At 35.4% G+C, this 21,545-nt stretch overlaps 1 protein-coding gene across 4 annotated transcripts in view; it reads right to left on the bottom strand.

The window, feature by feature from the left end:
* The window catches only part of ncam2 (neural cell adhesion molecule 2), a 401,448-nt gene that overhangs the window by 51,418 nt on the left and 328,485 nt on the right, over window positions 1–21,545 (bottom strand). For 2 of the 4 annotated variants that reach the window (XM_008107636.3, XM_062975024.1), the window contains one exon: window positions 17,591–17,771. In XM_008107636.3, the coding sequence (XP_008105843.2) occupies window positions 17,591–17,771 (181 nt within the window). Of the gene's footprint in view, window positions 1–4,606; window positions 5,137–17,590; window positions 17,772–21,545 lie in introns of those variants that run through there. The other 2 variants (XM_062975023.1, XM_008107637.3) reach the window with 2 other exon arrangements.

Below are 21,545 nucleotides of genomic sequence, written 5' to 3'. Positions count from 1 at the left end.
CATAGAACTTTGATAGTGTTAAGGTTCATACTTCCTTTTTTCTGAAAGGTCCTAAACGTTAACAGCTATAATGGAAGGTAGATACAACTATAATTTAAGATGTTGTCCAGTAAGATCGATGTGTTCTGTTGTAATTTGTCTCCCAACAATGGCCCATCATCATAACAAAAAGAGTGGTGAGAAACTTGTTGAGTCAGCAATTACAGTCACATCTGTCTCCACATTTCATGGGGCATTTAGGACTATTTTTGACTTTTGTTTTTTTAAATAAAAAACCATAATGTACTAGTATTCACCTCAATAATTTATCTTATTTCACTGATCATGCCAAAAGGAAATATGGGAGAGTAGGATCCATATATGAGATCGTAATGTTACCCTTTTCTTTGTGTATAGCAAAAGACCTCAATGACAGGTGGAAATAACTCTTCTACTTTCATGTATTCCAATACTGATGTCTTTGCCTTGGACAATGCAAAAGCCAATGGACAGTACACCCAATTTCATGCCTTTCCTATCCAAACATAGGACCAATGGACAATGAACATTCAAAAATATTCCAAAAATGGTAAAAAATATGATTTTCGAATGTGGAGAAACCTTGGTGAGAATCTCCACTGCTTAGAACATATTCTGCACATTTCCCAGCAGCTGTTTTGCACAGAAAATAGGATTTTCTGCATGATAAATAATATTACAATATGGAGATATTAATTTCTGTAGGGATAATACTGTTTGTGGCACAGCAAATGCTGTACTTGATGCTTTATTCCATGCAAAATTGACAAATAGTTGTGTAGAAAGTAGGAATATAAGGGAAAAGAGAGGCTAAGAGAAAGAGGGAAGGGAAAGAAAGGAAAAAGAAAAAAGGGGGTAGAATATATACACACACACACACACACACACAAGTATATATTGAAAAGGAAGTACTATCTAACAATAGTGAATTCTAAGAGAAGAGATATATATATATATATATATATATATATATATATATATATATATATAAAAAGAAAAAAAAGAAAAAAGTTAAAAAAAGTTTGTTGACTTCCTTCTTACTTTGATAGTCCTATAATTGATTTCAGTCCATATATTCTTGTTTCAGTTCTACTTCCCCACTGTCTTCTTCTATTCCTTGAGATTGTATACTTTCAACAAATGAGGTCTATCTTCATCCTACTTTCTACACAACCAAAATGTTCTCACTCTTTCATTGTAATCTTATTTTATTTTATTAGATTAAAAAACCCAATAAATATATTTGGCAAAATTGACAAATAGTTGATTTGTATAGAAAAAACAGTATTTTCTGTCCAGTGAACTGCATTTTCTCTCCAGGAATTAATATTTCTACATTAAATATTATTTCCCAACTAACTACAATATAATTTTCCATGAAAAAAATGCTGCATCCTGTACAAAAAGTGCTATTTTGCAGCATGGTCTTCAAATATTTTCAACAGGAAAGAAAATGCTGGTATTTATTTATTTACATAATTTCTACCCCGCCCTTCTCACCTGTAGGGACTCAGGGCGGTATTACTGGCTGCTACCTTTGAGAAGAAACTGAGGCCCGAGGGCCCTTCCACACAGCCATTTAACCCAGAATATCAAGGCAGATAATCCACAATATCTGCTTTGAATGTGATTATCTGAGTCCACACTGTCATACAATCCAGTTCAATGTGGATTTTATACACCTATGTGGAAGAGGTCCTAGTGAAGAGTTACATCCCTACAAACTAGATTATCCATGTCTACACTCCTGCTTTCAATAATTTCCTAGGAATTCATTTCTAAGGATAATGGCGAGTGACAGAGTAAAAGGGAAACCATCTGATATTAACAAAAGAATGGAGAGAAATGTGGGTGGTAATTCTACTGTAAAAGGAGTGAGAATGTGGTAAGCAATTTATTTTCTTAAAGATTCAATGGCAATTGTTAACTTTGCTGATTCAGTAAACATCAATCCATCACATTTTAGCTATATATATGAACCTAATCAACAAACGTCAACTCATCAAAGTTGAATACAAATAATAAAAACTAGCAAACTGATATATAATTTAGTTAAATATGCACAAAACATCTTGTTAATGCTACTTTTCCTACCATATCATTTTATAGATATTGTGAAAGGTTTCAGGGAGAATTAAACACATATATGACTATATGTCAGGTATAGCATTTAAATATTATCATTAATTATTCCAATAAACTTCATATTGTCTAAATCTCCATATAAGTTTGTATGTATAACAAAGAATTGGAAGTACTGATGGATGGATGGATGGATGGAAAATACTATTATTTTGCTAAATACTTAACAGGTAGAAATGCCATTGATTACTGAAAAAAACAACTTCATGTTCTACATGTAAAACAGATTCAGTGTCAGGTTTATTATTTTTCCCAGTGATGTGCATTTATTCGTTATTTCTGCCATTTAATATAAATTAACTTATACTTCACTCCTCTAGGTTAAAATTCTTGCATTGCCTTCTATAAAATATCAACTCACTCAGAAGGCTTATCAATTTTTGCTCCATTATGAGAATTCATTTTCTTTTAGATGTTCAAATATGACTATTGACAGATATATATATATATATATATATATATATATATATATATAGAGAGAGAGAGAGAGAGAGAGAGAGAGAGAGAGAGAATGAAAAACTAATTACCTCAACAATTAAATATTTAAAGTGACTGATTGGGAATGTCACTCCATTAGAAGCCTATGGCACAAATCGTTATGAAATACCAAGCAAAAATAAATACTTAATAATTAATAAAATAGGTTACATTAGTAATCTCAGACCTCTTATTGATGTTTTAAGAAGTTTAGATCAGCATTACCAGATCTTTCTTATTAGGTTTATACTTTCCATCTGAAAGATTTATTATAAACTTGAAAGATAAAAATGTAAACAAAAAGGTCTAATTTATTATGTAAAAGAATATCGTATACAGTAAATATACTGTATAAAATAATTAAAAGAGTACATCCTCTGACTGGCCCACGGGGCTCTGTTAGAAAGCCTATAACACTGGAAATTATCCTTAAACAATTTCTTTATTTAAAAGGAATTGTTTTCTTTAACAGAGTATTTAAAAAGAATGAAGCACATGGATAGTTCAGGACAATTTTAATGCACTATAGAGTATTAAAATAGAGCATCAACTTTCTAAGCAAATTTGTGTGTTATAATTTCAGAACTCCCCATTTAAAAGTAAGCTCGTTTTATTTGCAGTGAAAAAGCACAATGTGTTATCATTATTTGTACTCTTTCAATATGTTTCTTCTCTACAAGGTATGTTTATATGACCTGGTAGAAGAAATGGTTATAATTCCTATTTATCTGTATGAAAGTGTTTTATTCTTAATGAAAAAAGAAAGGTAATGGGTACTGGAAGCCCTTTGCCATTCCTTCCTATCCAATACAGTATGTATTCATTATTAGAAACATGATATTTTGTTTTAACTAATTGAATGTAAACAATTTCACAGTAACTAAGGCTCCTTCAACACAGCTGTATAAAATCCAGATTATTTGCTTTGAAATGGATTGTATGGCAGTGTAGATTTATATAATCCAGTTCAAAGCAAATAACGTGGATAATCTGTGAGCCGCCCCGAGTCCCCTCCGGGGGAGATGGTGGTGGGATACAAATAAACTTATTATTATAATCTGTTTTGATAACCTGGATTATATGGCAGTGTATGAGAGCCCTAAATTTGAGAATGCCATGCAAAACAGCAACATTTAAAAGAGACTGTCTGTTTTTAGTGTGTGGTTTAAGGCAGGAATGGAATTTTTGATTTGGAATAAACATTATATTTTGCTGCTAATCTTGGGATAATATTCTTAGACAACATTCTGAAGAACAGTAGTAGGAAGCAAAAGGAAAGGAAATAATCTGAGCACTGAAGTCTGTAGAGGTAAGAAATGGTTGCATCTTGTTGTTTTTAAATAGCTAAATCTAAACTAATTTAAAATACATATCCAAAAATGTTCCAGTCAAAGTTTCATGTGCACTTCAGTAAATCTAGTATGCAGACTTCCACACAGACCTTTAATGTTAAGAGTAACGTTATATGTATCAGAGGGATATAACATGTAAGCTGTCCCTAGTAACCTGGACAATTGAGGAAAACCTCATGGGAAATATAAAAGCCTTTTATGGGTATTAAAATTGCAGTATATAGTAATGACCCCTAAAAGATTGCTGCAACCATACAGTATGTTAAAAATAATGTCATTTTAAATAACAAAGAGCATATAAATACTTCTCAATAAAGGCACAGCATTATGCATAGTGGAATATAATAAATCAAAATGTTCTAATAAAAGGGCTAGAATCATGCCTATTATTAGAACCAACTACAGTAGATCTGATGAATCAACAGGATTTACATCTATGTTGAGTCACCATTTAACGCTTCATTCACTGGGCTTACTCTAGTCTGAATTAAGGAGTTATGATAGGATTCAGTTCAGAAGCTAAAAAATGATCTATAAGTGAATCCATAAACCCATGAATATATATATATATATATATATATATATATATATATATATGCAATTATCTACAAAGAAAGACAATTGAGACAGGATGGAAAATTTTTACTCCAAAGCGTACTTTCAGCAGCCATTTTTAAGTTGCTTTTTTGACATTTTGACAAGTGATACTAAGAACGCATTTTAACCTGGAAGGAGGGACTTCTGACTTGTAAATTGAATCTACTTCCATGAAGCTTTTACATTCAAATTGCCAACAGAGGACATTCAAAATATAACTTAAGCATCACTTGTGAAAATGGCATTCGAGTTTTTTGATGAAAAAGCCACTTGTGAAGAATATTCATGCATAGCTTCTTCAGTTTCTGTTATGTTGGTGTCATATAAGGAATGCTTTCACAGAGCTCCAGAAAGTCATATATATCCAAGCCTTATTGCCCCGTAAAGAAAAAGTTCACAGAAAAAAATCTGAACCACATTCTGTTTCTTCACAAGCAGTATCAAAATGTACACAATTGAGTTATGACTATAAGAAAAACAAAACCAGCAACATTCAGCTGCTGTGACTGGCTTCCATTTTCACCTTTACGAGCTTCACAGCAGGTATCTGCTTGATGACGTTAGATATAAAAATTAGGTATAAGAAAAAATTGAAAAAAATTATAAAGTATGTAGAAAAATAAAATTAAAAGAAAAGTGACAATGAGAAAGAAAAAGAGAAAAGTAATTAATGCAATATTTTTACAATGCCAAAGTCAAATACTTTAACCAATCATCTTACTCTAACATGCTAAAAATGTAGATAAATAAAGGGCTTTTAAAAAAGAGTGAAATAAAGATCATTTAATGTAGTGGAAACTGCCATGTTAATATACCTCCAGAGATTTTTTTTTTTAAAAAATTAATATTAAAAACACAACACCAACGCACAAGGCAAGGCAGCAGAAAAAATTATCAGGAAGCTAGGACCAGACTAATATTAGAGTGGTGTTTCATGTCTTACTAGACGAACAAGGTCTGTAATGTGGATTTCTGTTGTTTAAGGTTGCCAGATAAGAGCCAGATAAACCTAGTCACAACTTGATAGGTTCACAGCAGTAATAAAGCAAAATAGCTCTCTAATTCATATGCATTAACTACATGGTCAGCTGGAGGCAACATGTGATTTAATGTCTTGTCTTCAACTGATCTGTTGTAGAGCCAGTTAACTTAAGTCCTTTTATTTCAGCTTTAGAGGCATAATGGGCCCATGAATTATTAACATTTCAAAGTGGTAAATTATTCTACTGATACAAAACCTGTGAAAGAAATGCACACACACACATACAGGGTAAGTCATCTTAATTATGATAGTAGGAGAGCTTGTAAAATAGATTATTAAACAGTGCCTTAGGAATAATTCATTACAGCATTTAGGAAAAATCTATTGTTACTAAGAGAATACATTTCTGAAAAACATCCCATAATAATATTTCCATACACACACACATACACACATACATACACACAATGTTGGTAAATCAGAGCAATGCTATTTATCTAGTATATCCTAATTTCAGAAATGTTTCTATCTGGATAACCCAAGATATTTTTGCAACAAACTGGTAAGATGTGGATTGGATGATGCTACTATTAGGTGGAATTGTAGCAAGTTAATAGACAGAGCCCAAAGAATGTTTAATGATGGTTTCTTGTTATTCTTGAGTGATAACCATCATTAAATTGTCAGATGACCCAAAATTGGGAAAGTGGTGAATATCATAGGATGAGGATTAAAGATGGAACCCCCTATGACACAGCAGATTAAACCATTGAGCTGCTGGACTTGCTGACAGAAAGGTTAGAGGTTTGAATCCAGGGAATGGGGTGAACTTTTACTTTTACTAGGATTAAAGATGACATTAAAAGATTAGCTGGTTCCATACTAACAGGAAGGCTCAAAAGGGTGACTTATACAGTGCAGATGGGAATTTCAATGATTTATAGAAAAAGGATATTGTCCAGTTGAGTAAAAGTAGTGGTACCATTACAGTCTTCTATGGATACAGAACTTATCATGTGAAACAAGTCCAGAAAAGGGCAATTAAGGTGGTAAACAGTATGAAACCACTTCCTATGACAGAGGGTGCTGGATATTTTTAGCATAAAAAACAGAAGAAAGTATTTCTTTTATGTAAAATCATTTATGTTTTAATGTGAATACTCTTAATTTCTCTGGAATTAATGCAATCAATTGGTGTTACTCATTTTAAAATGTGCACTGTTTTGCAATTCTATTTTAGAATGGATGAAAAGATAAAGAATTCTGGATACTATGTGACCCTTTATATGAAGACCAAGGTTATAATCAAGTAGTCTTCACAAATACATGCAATTAAAAAATAAAGTTGTGCTTACACTAAATTGTTGTTTTTGATCAACTCCTCCAGAGCAGAGTTTCTTAAAGTATAGTCAGAACCCCATATGGGGTCACCATAACTTTATGTTGGGATAGCTTCCCTTTCTTTCCTTTGTGCGCATGTCTCTCTGCTTCTCTCCCTCCCTCCCTTGTGCATGTCTCTCTTCTCTTCTCTCTCTCTCTCTCTCTCTCTCTCTCTCTCTCTCTCTCTCTCTCTCTCTCTCTCTCTCTTGCCTCTCCCAGCTTTCCCTTCTTTCCCTCTCACCCTCCCTTACACTTGTGTCACTCTGTGCATTCCCTTATCTCCCGTACATACACATCTCTTTCTACTTTCCACTTTTTTGAGAGAGGAAAGCACAGAGACCTGCACATGAGCACTCTCTATTATGAAACATATGAAGATAGAATATACTAAGTATTTATAGTGAGTACTGCAGGGAAGGTTTATGTTTTACTTGATGTTAAAAAAGGATTTCAAAAAAATATAGCTTGATTTCTAGATTTATATCCATATTCATTCTCATACACAAAAGGCTGATGAATCACTAATATCAAGGCAAAGGGATCAATGTTTTCAGGCGTATAAATCCAGAACATTTCATTTTCAAAAGAATGCATCTGTCTATAGATATATAATCAGAGAATAATGTTTGATAAAATTGTATGGTATGTATGCTTTGCACACAATTTGGCATATTTTGAACAAGGGGGCTTGCATGTCATAGGAATCATGAGATCACTGGAATATGCTGTTGACACGGAAGCAGTTCATACTCTCATCTTAAGAGGAACGAAATTCATAGCTAAATCATCCATCGAGCACAGGAAAGTCCAAATACAGCTGTTTAATTAAATGCTGAATTCTGTAGAAGACAAGACCTTCAACACACCTAGAAAATTTAATTGGTTTTTTTTCTTATTCTAAAACTCATTGAACAAATTAAAGATAAATGTCACTTTCAGGCTGATGTCTACTTGAATATCTGACTGATCTGCACCAAATAAAGTGTGGCCACAACATTATGCTTCATTTAGGAAAAAAGATATTTATATCTCTTGAGTTTTCCTATGATAAAGTAATAGAATCATAGAGTTAAGTGATTCTACATCCTGCTTAAGAAAGAATATTGAGTGTGCCCTCTACAAATTCCGATTAAAATTAATTTATCAACAGATGCTTCATACATCTCAGGGATAGAATGCAAGGTATCAGACATATTAATTGTTTCCAGAATGGGTTCTGTTATAACTGTCTGATTATTGTGAATAAGAGTTCAATTTTTTCCATATCTAACCATGACGAAACTAGAATGGAAAGTAACAAAAAGCCTGTTGAACTTTCCTTTAAAAGTGTAGTATTCAACTATTCATTAAATCTCTCCCTCTCTTAGTTCATCCCAATCTGGCATTCTTTACTTTGAAGTTGTAGTAGTTCAGCAGTCTCTTGAACCGTTCTGGGAATACATACAGTGGTCATTTTGGGACTGATCTTTCCCCAATATATTTTAACTAAAGCTATTTGAATTCTAAAAGGCACTAAGACTTGCAGCATAGGATGCACCCAGAAACATTAAGCAAAGTACATTTTTGCCCTCCTCCTCCTCCTCCTCTTCATCCTCCTCCTTCTTACCCACATTTCCATGAATTTTTAACAGTGCGTCACTTATTGACATAATCTCATTCTTTACTTACAGGAGCACTGGAAATAACTGACATTTTGGGGTTCTGCTTTCACAGGCACAAATGTGTCATATTGTATGTTTTATATCAGATTATTCTCTGTATATATTAAACCTTCATTTGTAAACATTCTGTGTTGAGCATTTAAGCTAAGGCAATAGCCCACAACAAAATGACAAACAGGCGAGAACTGTGCTTTGAATGCAATATTTCAAAGGTTTCTTTGCAGCTATCACTGAAATCTCCTCAGTATCATAAAATACAACAAATACTTTGGTCAGAGGGGAAGAGCATTCTTTAAAATATTTAGTTTCTTTTAGGGCCCCAAGAAAGCAAACACATGCCTACATTTGCTTGCTGGGTCTTGCTTGGAATTCAAACAGACATAATCATCTCCCTATTGTATCAGCAGTGACCTGACAGATATTTAGTGACATATAGAATTTATGATTATCTTTTATACCCATATTGCTGTAATTTTAATGAATCTGTTTTTTACAGATCCTTTTTTGCAGGAATTTTTATCACCATTGTACTACCCTGTAAAATTGTGCCATCAGTTGAAGGGAGTTCATGTCTTCAGTTCCAGTAATTCCTTATACAATACATAGAGATAAAAGCTGCTTTTTATTTTCTGACCATTCTTAAATGAGTATTGCCCTTTTCTGAATCCACATGATTGCTACCACTGTACTATTTGCTATGAGGAGTTCTTTGAAAAATCTGTATACATGGGTCTGTATCTCAAGCTTAAGATATCTTTTCTGCTTTCAAAGTGGAGCTTATTTTTCTGGACATACTCTCTACAATGCACAGAGAAAAATTAATCACAGTGCTTCATGCAGAGATAACTTCTCAATTAGGATACTGCAATGCATTCTCAGATATGACTGTTCTTGAAGTAAACTTAAAAGCTTCAGCTAGTGCAAAACACAGCAGTTCAATCACTGACTGAAATATCTAACAGAAACTTTATAACATCGATATTAAAGGACTTGCATTGGCTGTCAATTGATCATCAGACAGTATTTGGGTTTGTATACAAACCAAAAATCTTTCTACAAAAACTATCTTCTATATCCTAGCTGAACATGGGGAGAATGAAATAATTTGATTGGGAGACTTTAATTGGGCAAGAAATCCAAAATTTGATAGGAACAGTAAAAGAAAAAAGATACAAAGGAAGGAAGACTCCAAGGGTGGCTCTTAGGAGAATTACACCAATGGGATTTAGATGATATGTGAAGGTTATTTAACATGGGGAATTGCTAATTAAAAATTAGGTGGAAAGAAAAATAATGTATAAAAGACACAATTTCTTTGAAAATGCAAATAAACTAGGGAAATTGTTAATATGACAATTGAAGGACCACAAGAGGCAGCAATTAATTGTAAAAAATAAAGAATAAAGGGAAAATTGTTACTGATATGCAGTGAACTCATAAGGTATTTGAAGATTATTACAGGAATGTATATAAAACTACTCAGATAGATACAGGAAAAATGGACCAATATTTGGATGAACTGAAATTCTCAAGACTAATAGAGGAAATGCAAGTAGAATTAGATAGGTTAATGGAGGAGCTAGGTAAAGCCATTGACAAGGCTAAATTAAATAAAGGTCCAGGGCCAGATGGGTTTTCTGCCTTGTACTATAAGACATACAAAAAGAATTGGCTCCAGTTCTTCTCTCAATAATGAACCAAGTGCTTCAAAAAGGAGGGATCCCGGATTCGTGGGCAAAAGCCACTATATTACTCATTCCCAAACAGGATATGGAACAAATTAAGAACTGTAAACCAATTTCCTTACTACACTATGATTATAAACTATTTGAAGAAATTTTAGCAAACAGATTAAAAGTAATCCTAGCTAGGATTGTACATGAAGATCAAGCAGGCTTCCTTACAAACAGGCAGCTAAAATGTGAGGACAATCCTTAATTTATTAGAGGTTGCTGAGCAAGATCCTAATAGAGAAGTGCTGCTTCTATTTCTACACACGGAGAAAGCCCTTGATAACTTTCACTGGTGAAAGTTCTCCAGTGAGAAGGTAATGGCTCTCCATGCAGTCATGCCAGCCACATGACCTTGAAAGTGTCTATGGACAATTCCGGCTCTTTGGTTTATAAATTAGTCGAACATGACCAGACTTAATGTCAGGGGAAAACCTTTACAGTTATCGATTGTCTTGCTATGGGGTGCTGCCAATGCCATTTGCTCAAAACAAAAAGCTAAATTAAGGATAAATGGCCAAATGTCAAATGATATTGAGATTCAAAAAGGAATGAGACAAGGGTATCCTTTGTCACTGTTGCTTTTCAAATGGATGTTAGAAATTTTAAATATTAGAATTAGGGAAGACAGCTATATTAAAGAGATGAAAATAAAAGAACAAGAATTCAAAGTTAAAGCATATGCAGAAAATATGGTATGCATTATAGAAGATCCATTAAAAAGCATTCAAAGTTTGACAGAAACTATCAATAAGTATGCAAATGTGACAGGATTTAACATAAATAAAGGGAAGTCCATGTTCTTAATCAAAAATCTGTCAAAAGAAATATAGAAAAATTTGAAAATTTATCAGCTGGTAAGGTAGCCTAGAAAGTAAAATATCTAGGGTTATGGCTAACTAACAAAAATAAAAACTTTTTTCAAAATAATTACAAAAAACATGGAAGGAGATTAAAGAAAATTTGGAAAGATGACAGAGAATTCAATTAACTTGGATGGGGATAATAGTAGTAATCAAAATGATGATTTTACCCAAAATGCTGTTTTTATTCCAAACTCTACCAATAATTAAAGGAGTGATAATTTTTGAACATTGGAGGAAGGATCTGAAAAAAAATGTATATGGAATGGGAAAAATGAAAGAATTGCTTACAGAAACCTAATTGATGCCAAAGAGAGAGTGAGCTTAGTGCTACCAGACCTTAGGTATTACTATGAAGCAGTAGGATTTAGGTGGCTAAAGGAGTGGGTTAGATTAGAAAATTGAGCTTTACTCAATTTAGAGGGATATAATCTAAGATTTGTCTTGGCAAGCATATTTATGATACAGGAAACACAGAATTAATAAAGTTTTCTATAGACATCCCATAATAGCAAGTCTATTAGCGATTTGGAAAAGATATAAGGCGGGAATGGAACAAAAAAAAAACCATGATGGCCATGATCCCTGAAAGAAACGTTAAACCCAAATTTTAACAAGAAAACAAAAACCTATAGGAAGTACCTAATTAGAGAAAAAGAACACTGAAGGCTAAAAGGAAGAGTTAGAGATAAATTACTAGTTTTGCTACCACCAATTATATGATATACAGTAGAGTCTCAGTTATCCAACATAAACGGGCCAGCAGAACGTTGGATAAGTGAAAATGTTGGATAATAAGGAGGGATTAAGGATAAGCCTATTAAACGTCAAATTACATTATGATTTTACAAATTAAGCACGAAAAACACAATGCTTTACAACAAATTGACAGAAAAAGCAGTCCCAAACATGGTAACGTTATGTAGTAATGACTATATTTAGTACCAAAACATTGCAATATATTCAAAACATTGACTAAAAAAATTGGCTACTAACAAATTGACTACAAATAAAGATAGAATTGCATAAAATGAATTTACAGTAGCAACATTATCAGAAATTAAATCCATGAAAAGTTCAATCCTTGTTGCCTAGAGAAACAGCTGTGGATCGGGGTGGGAGGCGAACTGGGTTGGATAATCCAGAATGTTGGTTAAGTGAATGTTGGATAAATGAGACTCTACTGTATTTTTAAAAGATAATGAAATAGGATTCACTAATAGAAAATAGGAATTAGAGAATATTTCAGAGGAGAAATAAGGGATTAAGTTCCAAATTATATAGATACATATTAGAGTACAACCTAGAAGACAATCACATAAAAACAGTAATGATTTCGTGGGTTAAAGATTTTGGGGAAAATATTGAATTAGATAATTGGGTATACTTATGGGAAAGAGGATTTAAATTCTCAATAGCAGGATCTATTAAAGAAAATATGTATAAATGGCTTTTAGAAGCTATGTAACACCCAAAATAATAGTTAAAATAGACAAATCTCACTGGGGGTGGTTCTTATGTTTTTTATTCACTTAATAAAAACTTATTATATATAAAAATAGATCACTTGACAGCATTAGAATCTAGGTGATTTGATGATATTTAAGAGTCCTGTAATTCTGATACCTGAAGGAGTACCTTTTCCAATATATGAAACTGGTTACATTATTTAGTTATGCACCAACCATGCCAAAAGGAAAATAAGATTTTACTTATAAACTTTTGAGGAATTATCCTCATTTCATACAAGATGTTTTATAAACTTAACTCTTGTCTACCTTGACTGTGGCTAATTACAATTCAAACCTTTCCCTCAATTTTTGCTGCAAGTTATTTGCCACAGTTTTTTTGAAAGCCACAACACATTCATATTATTTGAAAGCCTCAACACATCCATATTTAACTTCCCAGGCCTCTAAACTATTTGAACAATGGTTGTTTCTCTGGAATAAGACAGTATGTGATATCAAATCTCCAAGAATATCATTTTCTTTTTCTAAAAACAGTTATGCCGAATGCAATTTGGGCTAAGGACACAGAATTAGAAAGGAGAAATGTTGTGCCCATTCAAAGTATGTTCAAGTTGATGTTTAATTTCAGGCAGCACAAATGGATATATTTGCACAAAAATGTGAAATGAAACAATTTTTCTCCATCTCTATTTTAAGTCTCATGGTTATAGCTATGAAAATAAGTAGCAAGATATTATGAAGAACAGTAGAGTCTCGCTTATCCAACCTTCGCTTATCCAACAGTCTGTATAATCCAACATGTTTTGCCTTTTAGTAGTCAATGTTTTTGTAGCAAATGTTTTCAATACAATGCGATGTTTTGGTGCTAAATTAATAAATACAGTAATTACTCTATAAAATTACTGTGTATTGAACTGCTTTTTCTGTCAATTTGTTGTGAAACATGATGTTTTGGTGCTTAATTTGTAAAATCATAACGTAATTTGATGTTTAATAGGCTTTTCCTTAATCCCTCCTTATTATCCAACATTTTCACATCCAACCTTCTGCCGGCCCGTTTATGTTGGATAAGGGAGACTCTACTGTAAAAGAATATGTCCTCCAAAGAGACTGAGCTGGATCTACACTGCCCTATATCCCTGGATCTGATTCCAGATTATCTCCTTTGAACTAGATTATATGAATCTATACTGCCAGATAATCTGGAATAAGGATCTTGGGATACAAGGCAGTAAGGAAGGGGCCTGATTTGCAGATTCTCTTTCTTTTGAAATTAGATACTACACCTCACCATTACATAAAACAATGAATCAAGAGGGAAAACCCACCATTTTTGATTGAACAGTAAGAGTTGCTGCATGATCTCTCTCCTATCTCTGCTTTTTGTGATATTCATAATTCAAACTTCTAAATATGAAAAAAAATGTTACACTGAATAAAATATTATTTTATTTTGCACAGAACATTCTATAGGTGAACTTTTTAAACTTTCTAAACATCATAAAGCTGTCCTTTTGACTCATTACTGATAATATAAAAGACCTGCTTTGAATGATGAAAATTGACATTTTTCAGAATATATGGCATAACGTGATCAGAGAAACTATCACTTTCTATAGAGTATTTATGCTCTTTGCCTATGACTGAACAGGTTTGGTCAGGTAGAATGAAGATGCTTTAGTAAAAGTTGCAACACTTTGTTTAAAGGTTTATGCATGATGCAGAAGACAGGATAGATCGCAAAGGTTTGCAGTGTCTTAAATGTGTCTTAAGGGAGGGAGCAAGCTTGTTTTCTGCTGCCCTGCAGACTAGGACACGGAACAATGGCTTCAAACTACAGGAAAGGAGATTCCACCTGAACATCAGGAAGAACTTCCTCACTGTGAGAGCTGTTCGACAGTGGAACTCTCTCCCCGGGGCCGTGGTGGAGGCTCCTTCCTTGGAGGCTTTTAAGCAGAGGCTGGATGGCCATCTGTCGGGGGTGCTTTGAATGCGATTTCCTGCTTCTTAGCAGGGGGTTGGACTAGATGGCCCATGTGGTCTCTTCCAACTCTACTATTCTATGATTCTATGATTCTATGACTTGTATTTATAATGGTTTTGGTCCAGCCTACCTGTCTGAACACATTTTCCTTTATGATCCGGTGCAATTGTTAAGATTTTCTAGGGAGGCCCTGCTTTTGGTCCCGCCTCCATCGCAAGAGCAGTTGGCAGGTATGAGACAGGAACTCCCTCCGCAATGACATCAGAACAGCCCCCTTACTCTTAAGCTTCAGGAAGAATCTTAAGACCTGGCTATTTAAGCAAGCCGTTGTGGATTAATATGACCCATAAGTATGATGGAAGAACGGCAAAGCAATCGGTTCAATGTTTACAAAGCTCAGTTGGTGCTAGACTTTTGATACTTTTGATATGTTTGATATGTGTTAATCATTTTAAATACTATTTTAATTTATATGTATATTTTTACAGTTTTATAATATTGTGTTTTACTGATATTGTTGCCACTTAAATATGTATCAAATCGTGTGAGTTCCACAGACACAAAGATGGTAGGAAGGAGGAAGCTAGCAATTACAGCATAATAACACAATTTTAATAGAGCTAAAGAAAACATGTACGAATCAGAGGTAACAAAAAGGCATTCTGGGGTGAGGCGTATGTCTATGTGGACACAATGGTACCCATGGTCATCACATTGCCTACACCTGACAGAATTATTAGGTAAAGATGAAAATAATATCTGAAACATTCAAATAATGATCAAAATATTTCCTAAATGTTGGAAAACCCTAATAAGAACCATCCTCGACTGATGAAAATCCTTGCAGTTCAGGACTTATTCTGCATGAATTTTTCATATATATTTTTTGCAGGAAAATACATTTTCTGAACATGAAATAATATTTCTATGCAGACATATAATTTTCTATGTGTAAACTGTTTTCTGTATATAAACACTACATGCAATTTTTATATAGGATACGTCCTGAAGACTGCACTTTTCAAAGACTTCCTAACAGAAGAAAGACAATTTATCAAAATTTGCACCCTCAAAAAATACAATTAGAGGGCAATTACATTTCTCGTAGATGTGATCTTGGCTGTAAAGGTATCATAAAACTTCACACAAGATGACTCTCATATTTCTTCCCTTTAAGTTGCTTCAGCCCTCCCCTCCCAATAAATCTGCTTGGGAGAAGCACCAGCTATGCTTCTAGAACTGGAAGCAAAGTAAGAAGCATCCCATGTGCCTTCATCAGGAAGTTCAAGAGAAGGACATCATTGCTCTGAATGATGATTCAGAAACAGATTTGTATGCTTCTGCCCTGCTATTCACCGGATAGTAAATGGCTTATTGGTGAGGGTTGTAGAAGCTTCAAAGGTGGTGTTGGGGGAAAGTTTGGTCATTGTTCAGTCAGTGGAGAATTCTAACCTCCCCAATGATAAAAAAGACAAACTAGACAGATATATGAAGGACTTATGTACACCCCCCCCCCCAAAAAAAAAATCAAACATCTGTTCCTCATTGAACAAACATATTAATATTTTTCATATTTTTATTGATGTATTTTTTTGCAATTAATATTTAGCCAATTTTCTGGCTAATTGATTAAGTGAACCAATCAGTCAATTTTGATATTTTTAAACATTAAAGCATTGTATTTTTGTGAACTTCCTCCCACAACAAAACATACTGTTCCCTCCTGCCCTCAAACCCTTTCCAAATCATTACAAATACATCCTCAATTACAACATTATTGCAACAGTTGATTCCTCACCTTATCTTTGGGGGATTAAAAATGATAAATATTATTACATTAATACTCTGGTCTAGACTGAAAGTTTTCACTACAGAGCAACATTAAAATACTTTTGTGGATGGTGCTAAACTGTATGTTGTTTAGGACCTGCCCCTGATTTCCATTAAGTTTTCTACTGTTCTAAACCAGTATCAGCTGTATGTGGAAAATCTTAGCACAATATACACCACACACTAAGATCATTACATATTTTTTCACTTCAGGAACCAACATATGTTGAATTTAAGTTGTACAGAATGTAATCCAACATAGAATAAAACTTTAAAAGGTTCCTGTTGAAATGTTATTTTGATCATGTTTAGGAGTCAATTCCTAATATTTCTTCCAAATTGGACAATTCATTTTTATAATTCATGAATATGTGATAATGACAAAATTATTATTAAATAGTAACTTCAAAAATGTCTCAGCCACTACAGCTGTGAATATCTTCATAAATGTTTCAGCCACAAGAGCTGTGAGTAACCTCATAAATGTTTCAGCCACTCTAGCTGTGACTTTTGACAAAATATCATAGTGAATAAATAGATGCAAACCTTTCTTGTTGTTACCAAGGCAAAGGATGCAACATTATTATTTGATGAATTTCTAACAAAAACTATCAATCTTATTCTACATAACTTATGTTATACTAACTTCAGAATGCAGATAGACCTACATTTTTTGGGGAGAGACCATACCTGACAACATGCATTCAAATACCTAGTACCATGCTTTTCTGCAGCATTTGTGATTTATCATATAAGTTGTTGACAGTTGCACTTCCATTTCCTTCATTGATACTGCTTTATATTGTACCATAGTCAGGATTCTTCTATGTACTAGTACAACAAAACTGACTGAAGCTGATTGAATACAACTACCAAAATGTGAAGACTTTTTAAAAAAACCTTTACTTCATACTACTTATTGCTTCTCACATGTTAGCACATGAAATTTATAGAAGTACTTATGCCTAAAAATTCTATTAGTCAGAGGGTGTAAGTTTAAAGGGAGCCAAGTGAATTTTAAAGCTCTCTAGAGAATTTAATATGCCTATGAGCCTCACCAACAATAAGAGCACTTGGAGATAGTATAGTAGAATTAACTTACCTGTAATGATATTGGGCTTTGCTGGCATGATGAATTCATATAAAGTTGGTTCTGAATATCCCAACCTGTTTGTAGCAGTAATTTGCACTTCATAACCCACTGTCCACTGCAAATGCTCTAGGACAATGTGGTCTTTATTGCCTTGGACCTTTTTCTCTTGCCATTGGTCTTCCTTATCTTTCTGTAAAAATGCAAACAATGGTTTAAAGTGTGACAGAATTGGCTGTATCTTATTGTGCCCTGTACCAAAGTGATTTGACATGTTGTGATTGCTTTGATTCTACTCCTAGCCCACAATGTACTACCACCTTTAACACACACACCCTAGTTCATATCGGGTACCAATATAACATCACTGAAGGAAAACAGTTTAGTGGAAAGTATTTTACAGTAATAAAGTAACAGTAAGTTTTACATAATTTAATTAGTATCTGGATTTAGTTCCCTCTATGGGATGACCTTTCTGTGACAGTGGGATTGTGTGCTTTTATGAAGTCAGGAAGCTATGTTAATGGTATCACTGCCTATGTTACACAGACTTTTGCTGAGAAGCAGCTGCTAGACAGTAGCAATAGTGGTTGGTATGTGTGTGTGTGTGTGGGGGGGGGGGGTCGGGTCCTGAGAACAAGAGAGGAGGGACAGAGGGAGGGAAGGAGAGAGAAAGAAAGAGAGAGAGAGGGACTGGTGGATGATCTCTCAAAGAAAACAGAAGAAGCACTTAAGCCCATTCTTTTGAGTCATGTACAGAAGTTGGCATCAGTAAACTGAAGTCACTGGGGGATATCTTGTACCAGTGGTTCCGAAATGACTTCCACTAGTTCCTTCAATATCCTTGGAAGTAGTTGATCCGGTCCTAGGGACTTGAATTTGGTTAGCGCAGTCAGGTATTCTTGGATGTAGATTGGAGGAGGGCAAATGTGGTCCCTATCTTCAAGAAGGGAAAAAAGAACGACCCAAACAATTACCGTCCGGTCAGCCTCACGTCGATACCAGGCAAGATTCTGGAAAAGATCATTAAGGAAGTGGTCTGCAAACACTTAGAAACAGATGCAGTCATTGCTAATAGTCAACACGAATTTACCAAAAACAAGTCATGCCAGACTAATCTGATCTCTTTTTTCGACAGAGTTACGAGTTGGGTCGATACAGGGAATGCCGTGGATGTAGCGTACCTGGATTTCAGTAAGGCCTTCGACAAAGTCCCTCACAACCTTCTGGCAAACAAACTAGTAAAATGTGGGCTAGACAAAACTACGGTTAGGTGGGTCTGTAATTGGCTAAGCGAACGAACGCAAAGGGTGCTCACCAATGCGTCGTCTTCATCTTGGAAAGAAGTCACGAGTGGAGTGCCGCAGGGTTCTGTCCTGGGCCCGGTTCTGTTCAACATCTTTATTAATGACTTAGACGAAGGGTTAGAAGGCACGATCATCAAGTTTGCAGATGACACCAAACTGGGAGGGATAGCTAACACTCCAGAAGAAAGGAGCAGAACTCAAAACGATCTTGACAGACTAGAGAGATGGGCCGAAACTAACAAAATGAAGTTCAACAGGGACAAATGCAAGATACTTCACTTCGGCAGAAAAAATGGAATGCAAAGATACAGAATGGGGGACACCTGGCTAGACAGCAGTACATGTGAAAAAGATCTTGGAGTCCTTGTGGGCAACAAGTTAAACATGAGCCAGCTATGTGATGCGGCTGCTAAGAAAGCCAATGGGATTCTGGCCTGCATCATTAGGGGAATAGCGTCTAGATCCAGGGAAGTCATGCTACCCCTCTATTCTGCCTTGGTCAGGCCACACCTGGAATACTGCATCCAATTCTGGGCACCACAGTTGAAGGGAGATGTTGACAAGCTGGAAAGCGTCCAGAGGAGGGCAACTAAAATGATCAAAGGTCTGGAGAACAAGCCCTATGAGGAGAGGCTTAAAGAACTGGGCATGTTTAGCCTGCAGAAGAGAAGGCTGAGAGGAGACATGATAGCCATGTACAAATATGTGAGGGGAAGTCATAGGGAGGAGGGAGCAACCTTGTTTTCTGCTGCCCTGCAGACTAGGACACGGAACAATGGCTTCAAACTACAGGAAAGGAGATTCCTGAACATTAGGAAGAACTTCCTCACAGTGAGGGCTGTTCGGCAGTGGAACTCTCTCCCCCGGACCGTGGTGGAGGCTCCTTCTTTGGAGGCTTTTAAACAGAGGCTGGATGGCCATCTGTCGGGGGTGCTATGAATGTGATTTCCTGCTTCTTGGCAGGGGGTTGGACTGGATGGCCCATGAGGTCTCTTCCAACTCTACTATTCTATGATTCTATGATTCTATGATGACATGTTTCCTTTTTTGGGATTGGATTTTTCCTAATCCTTCATCCATTCCATGTTGCTGAGGTGGAGGATGGCTTTCTTTTTGTGAGAAGACTGAGGCAAAGAAGGAATTAAGTAGTTCTGTCTTTTCTCTATCCCTGTTATCATTACCCATTCTTCTCCTTGCAGAGGCCCTATCGCCTCCTTGTTCTTTTTTCTATTGATGTAAACAAATAAGCCTTTTTTGTTGTTTTTAATGTCCCTGGCATGCCTGAGCTCATTTTGTGCTTTAGTCTTGCAAACCTTTTCGCTACAGGAGTTGGTCAATCGTTTGAATTCTTCTTTGGTGATTTCTCCCCTTGTCCACTATTTGTGCATGTCTCTTTTGAGTCTTTGCATGGTTAGAAGTTCTTTGGACATCCATTCTGGCTTCTTGGCACTTGTCTTATTTTTTTTCTTTGTTGGCACTGTTTGCATTGGCACCTTGAGTATTTCACTTTTGAAAAACTCCCATCCATGCTTAGCTCTCTTGTCTTTTAGTATTGGCATCCATGGAATGCTGCTCAGTATTTCCTTTGTTTTTTGGAAGTCAGCGCTCCTAAAGTCCAGAATGTGGGTTTGGCTTGACTTAGTTTTGGCCTTCGTTTGTATCACAAACTGCAGGAGCATATGGTCACTTGTCCTTAAAGATCCGACCACTTCGACTGCATTGATCAGGTCCTCCGCGTTTGTTAGGATGAAATCGAGAGTAGCCTATCCCCCTTTTGCCTCCTCTATCTTCTGGACCATAAAATTGTCTGCAAAGCAAACGAGGAATTTGTTGGACTTTGTACTCATGGCTGAGTTTGATTTCCAGCAAATATTGAGATAGTTGAAATCGCCCATTACTACTACATCTCTTTTTTGTGTCTGTTTGGTCAACTGTTGAAAGAAGGCTTCATCAAGTTCTTCATCCTGGCTCTGTGGTCTGTAGTAGACACCCACAATGAGATCTTTTTGAGTCCCAGTTCCCTTGATTTTTATCCAGATGCTTTCAAGCTGGTTTCCCAGATTATAGTTTTGCATCTCTTCAGCGGCATAACGGTTTTTGATGTATAAGGCTACTCCCCCCTCCTCTCTCCTAGGTTCTGTTTCTGTGAAAGAGGTTATAGCCCTCAATGGCTACATTCCAGTGATGGGAGTCATCCCACCAGGTTTCAGTGAGGCCTATGACATTGTAAGTGTGGTGTTGTGCTAAAAGTTGGAATTTGTCTTGTTTATTTCCCATGCTCTGTGCAATAGTGTAGAGACATGTAAGCCCCTGAAACCTTCCCCTGAGATGCTTATTTGGATTTATTGTGCACTCACTACTTGGTCCTTGTTGTGTTTGTGCAACCTTCCATTTAGCCTTTTGGCGGTTCCCTGCAGTCGTGGATAATGTATTGTTCACTGGGCTGTTTTCCCCCTCCAGTTTAAAGTGCTCCTGATGAGGTTTGCAAGTCTGTGAGCAAAAAGGTGTTTTCCTACTTGTGTGAGGTGCACCCCATCCCTTGCCAGTAGGTCATCCTCCTGGAAAAGCAGACCATGGTTGAGGAAGCCAAAGTGTTCCTCCTGACACAATTTTCTGAGCCAGTTATTGACCTCTACTATTTCTCTGGCCCTTGTAGGGCC

The sequence above is a fragment of the Anolis carolinensis genome, chromosome 3, assembly GCF_035594765.1.
Source record: "Anolis carolinensis isolate JA03-04 chromosome 3, rAnoCar3.1.pri, whole genome shotgun sequence".
In the NCBI taxonomy this organism is placed as follows: Eukaryota; Metazoa; Chordata; class Lepidosauria; order Squamata; family Dactyloidae; genus Anolis; species Anolis carolinensis.
This window is presented reverse-complemented; position numbering and strand designations above follow the sequence as displayed.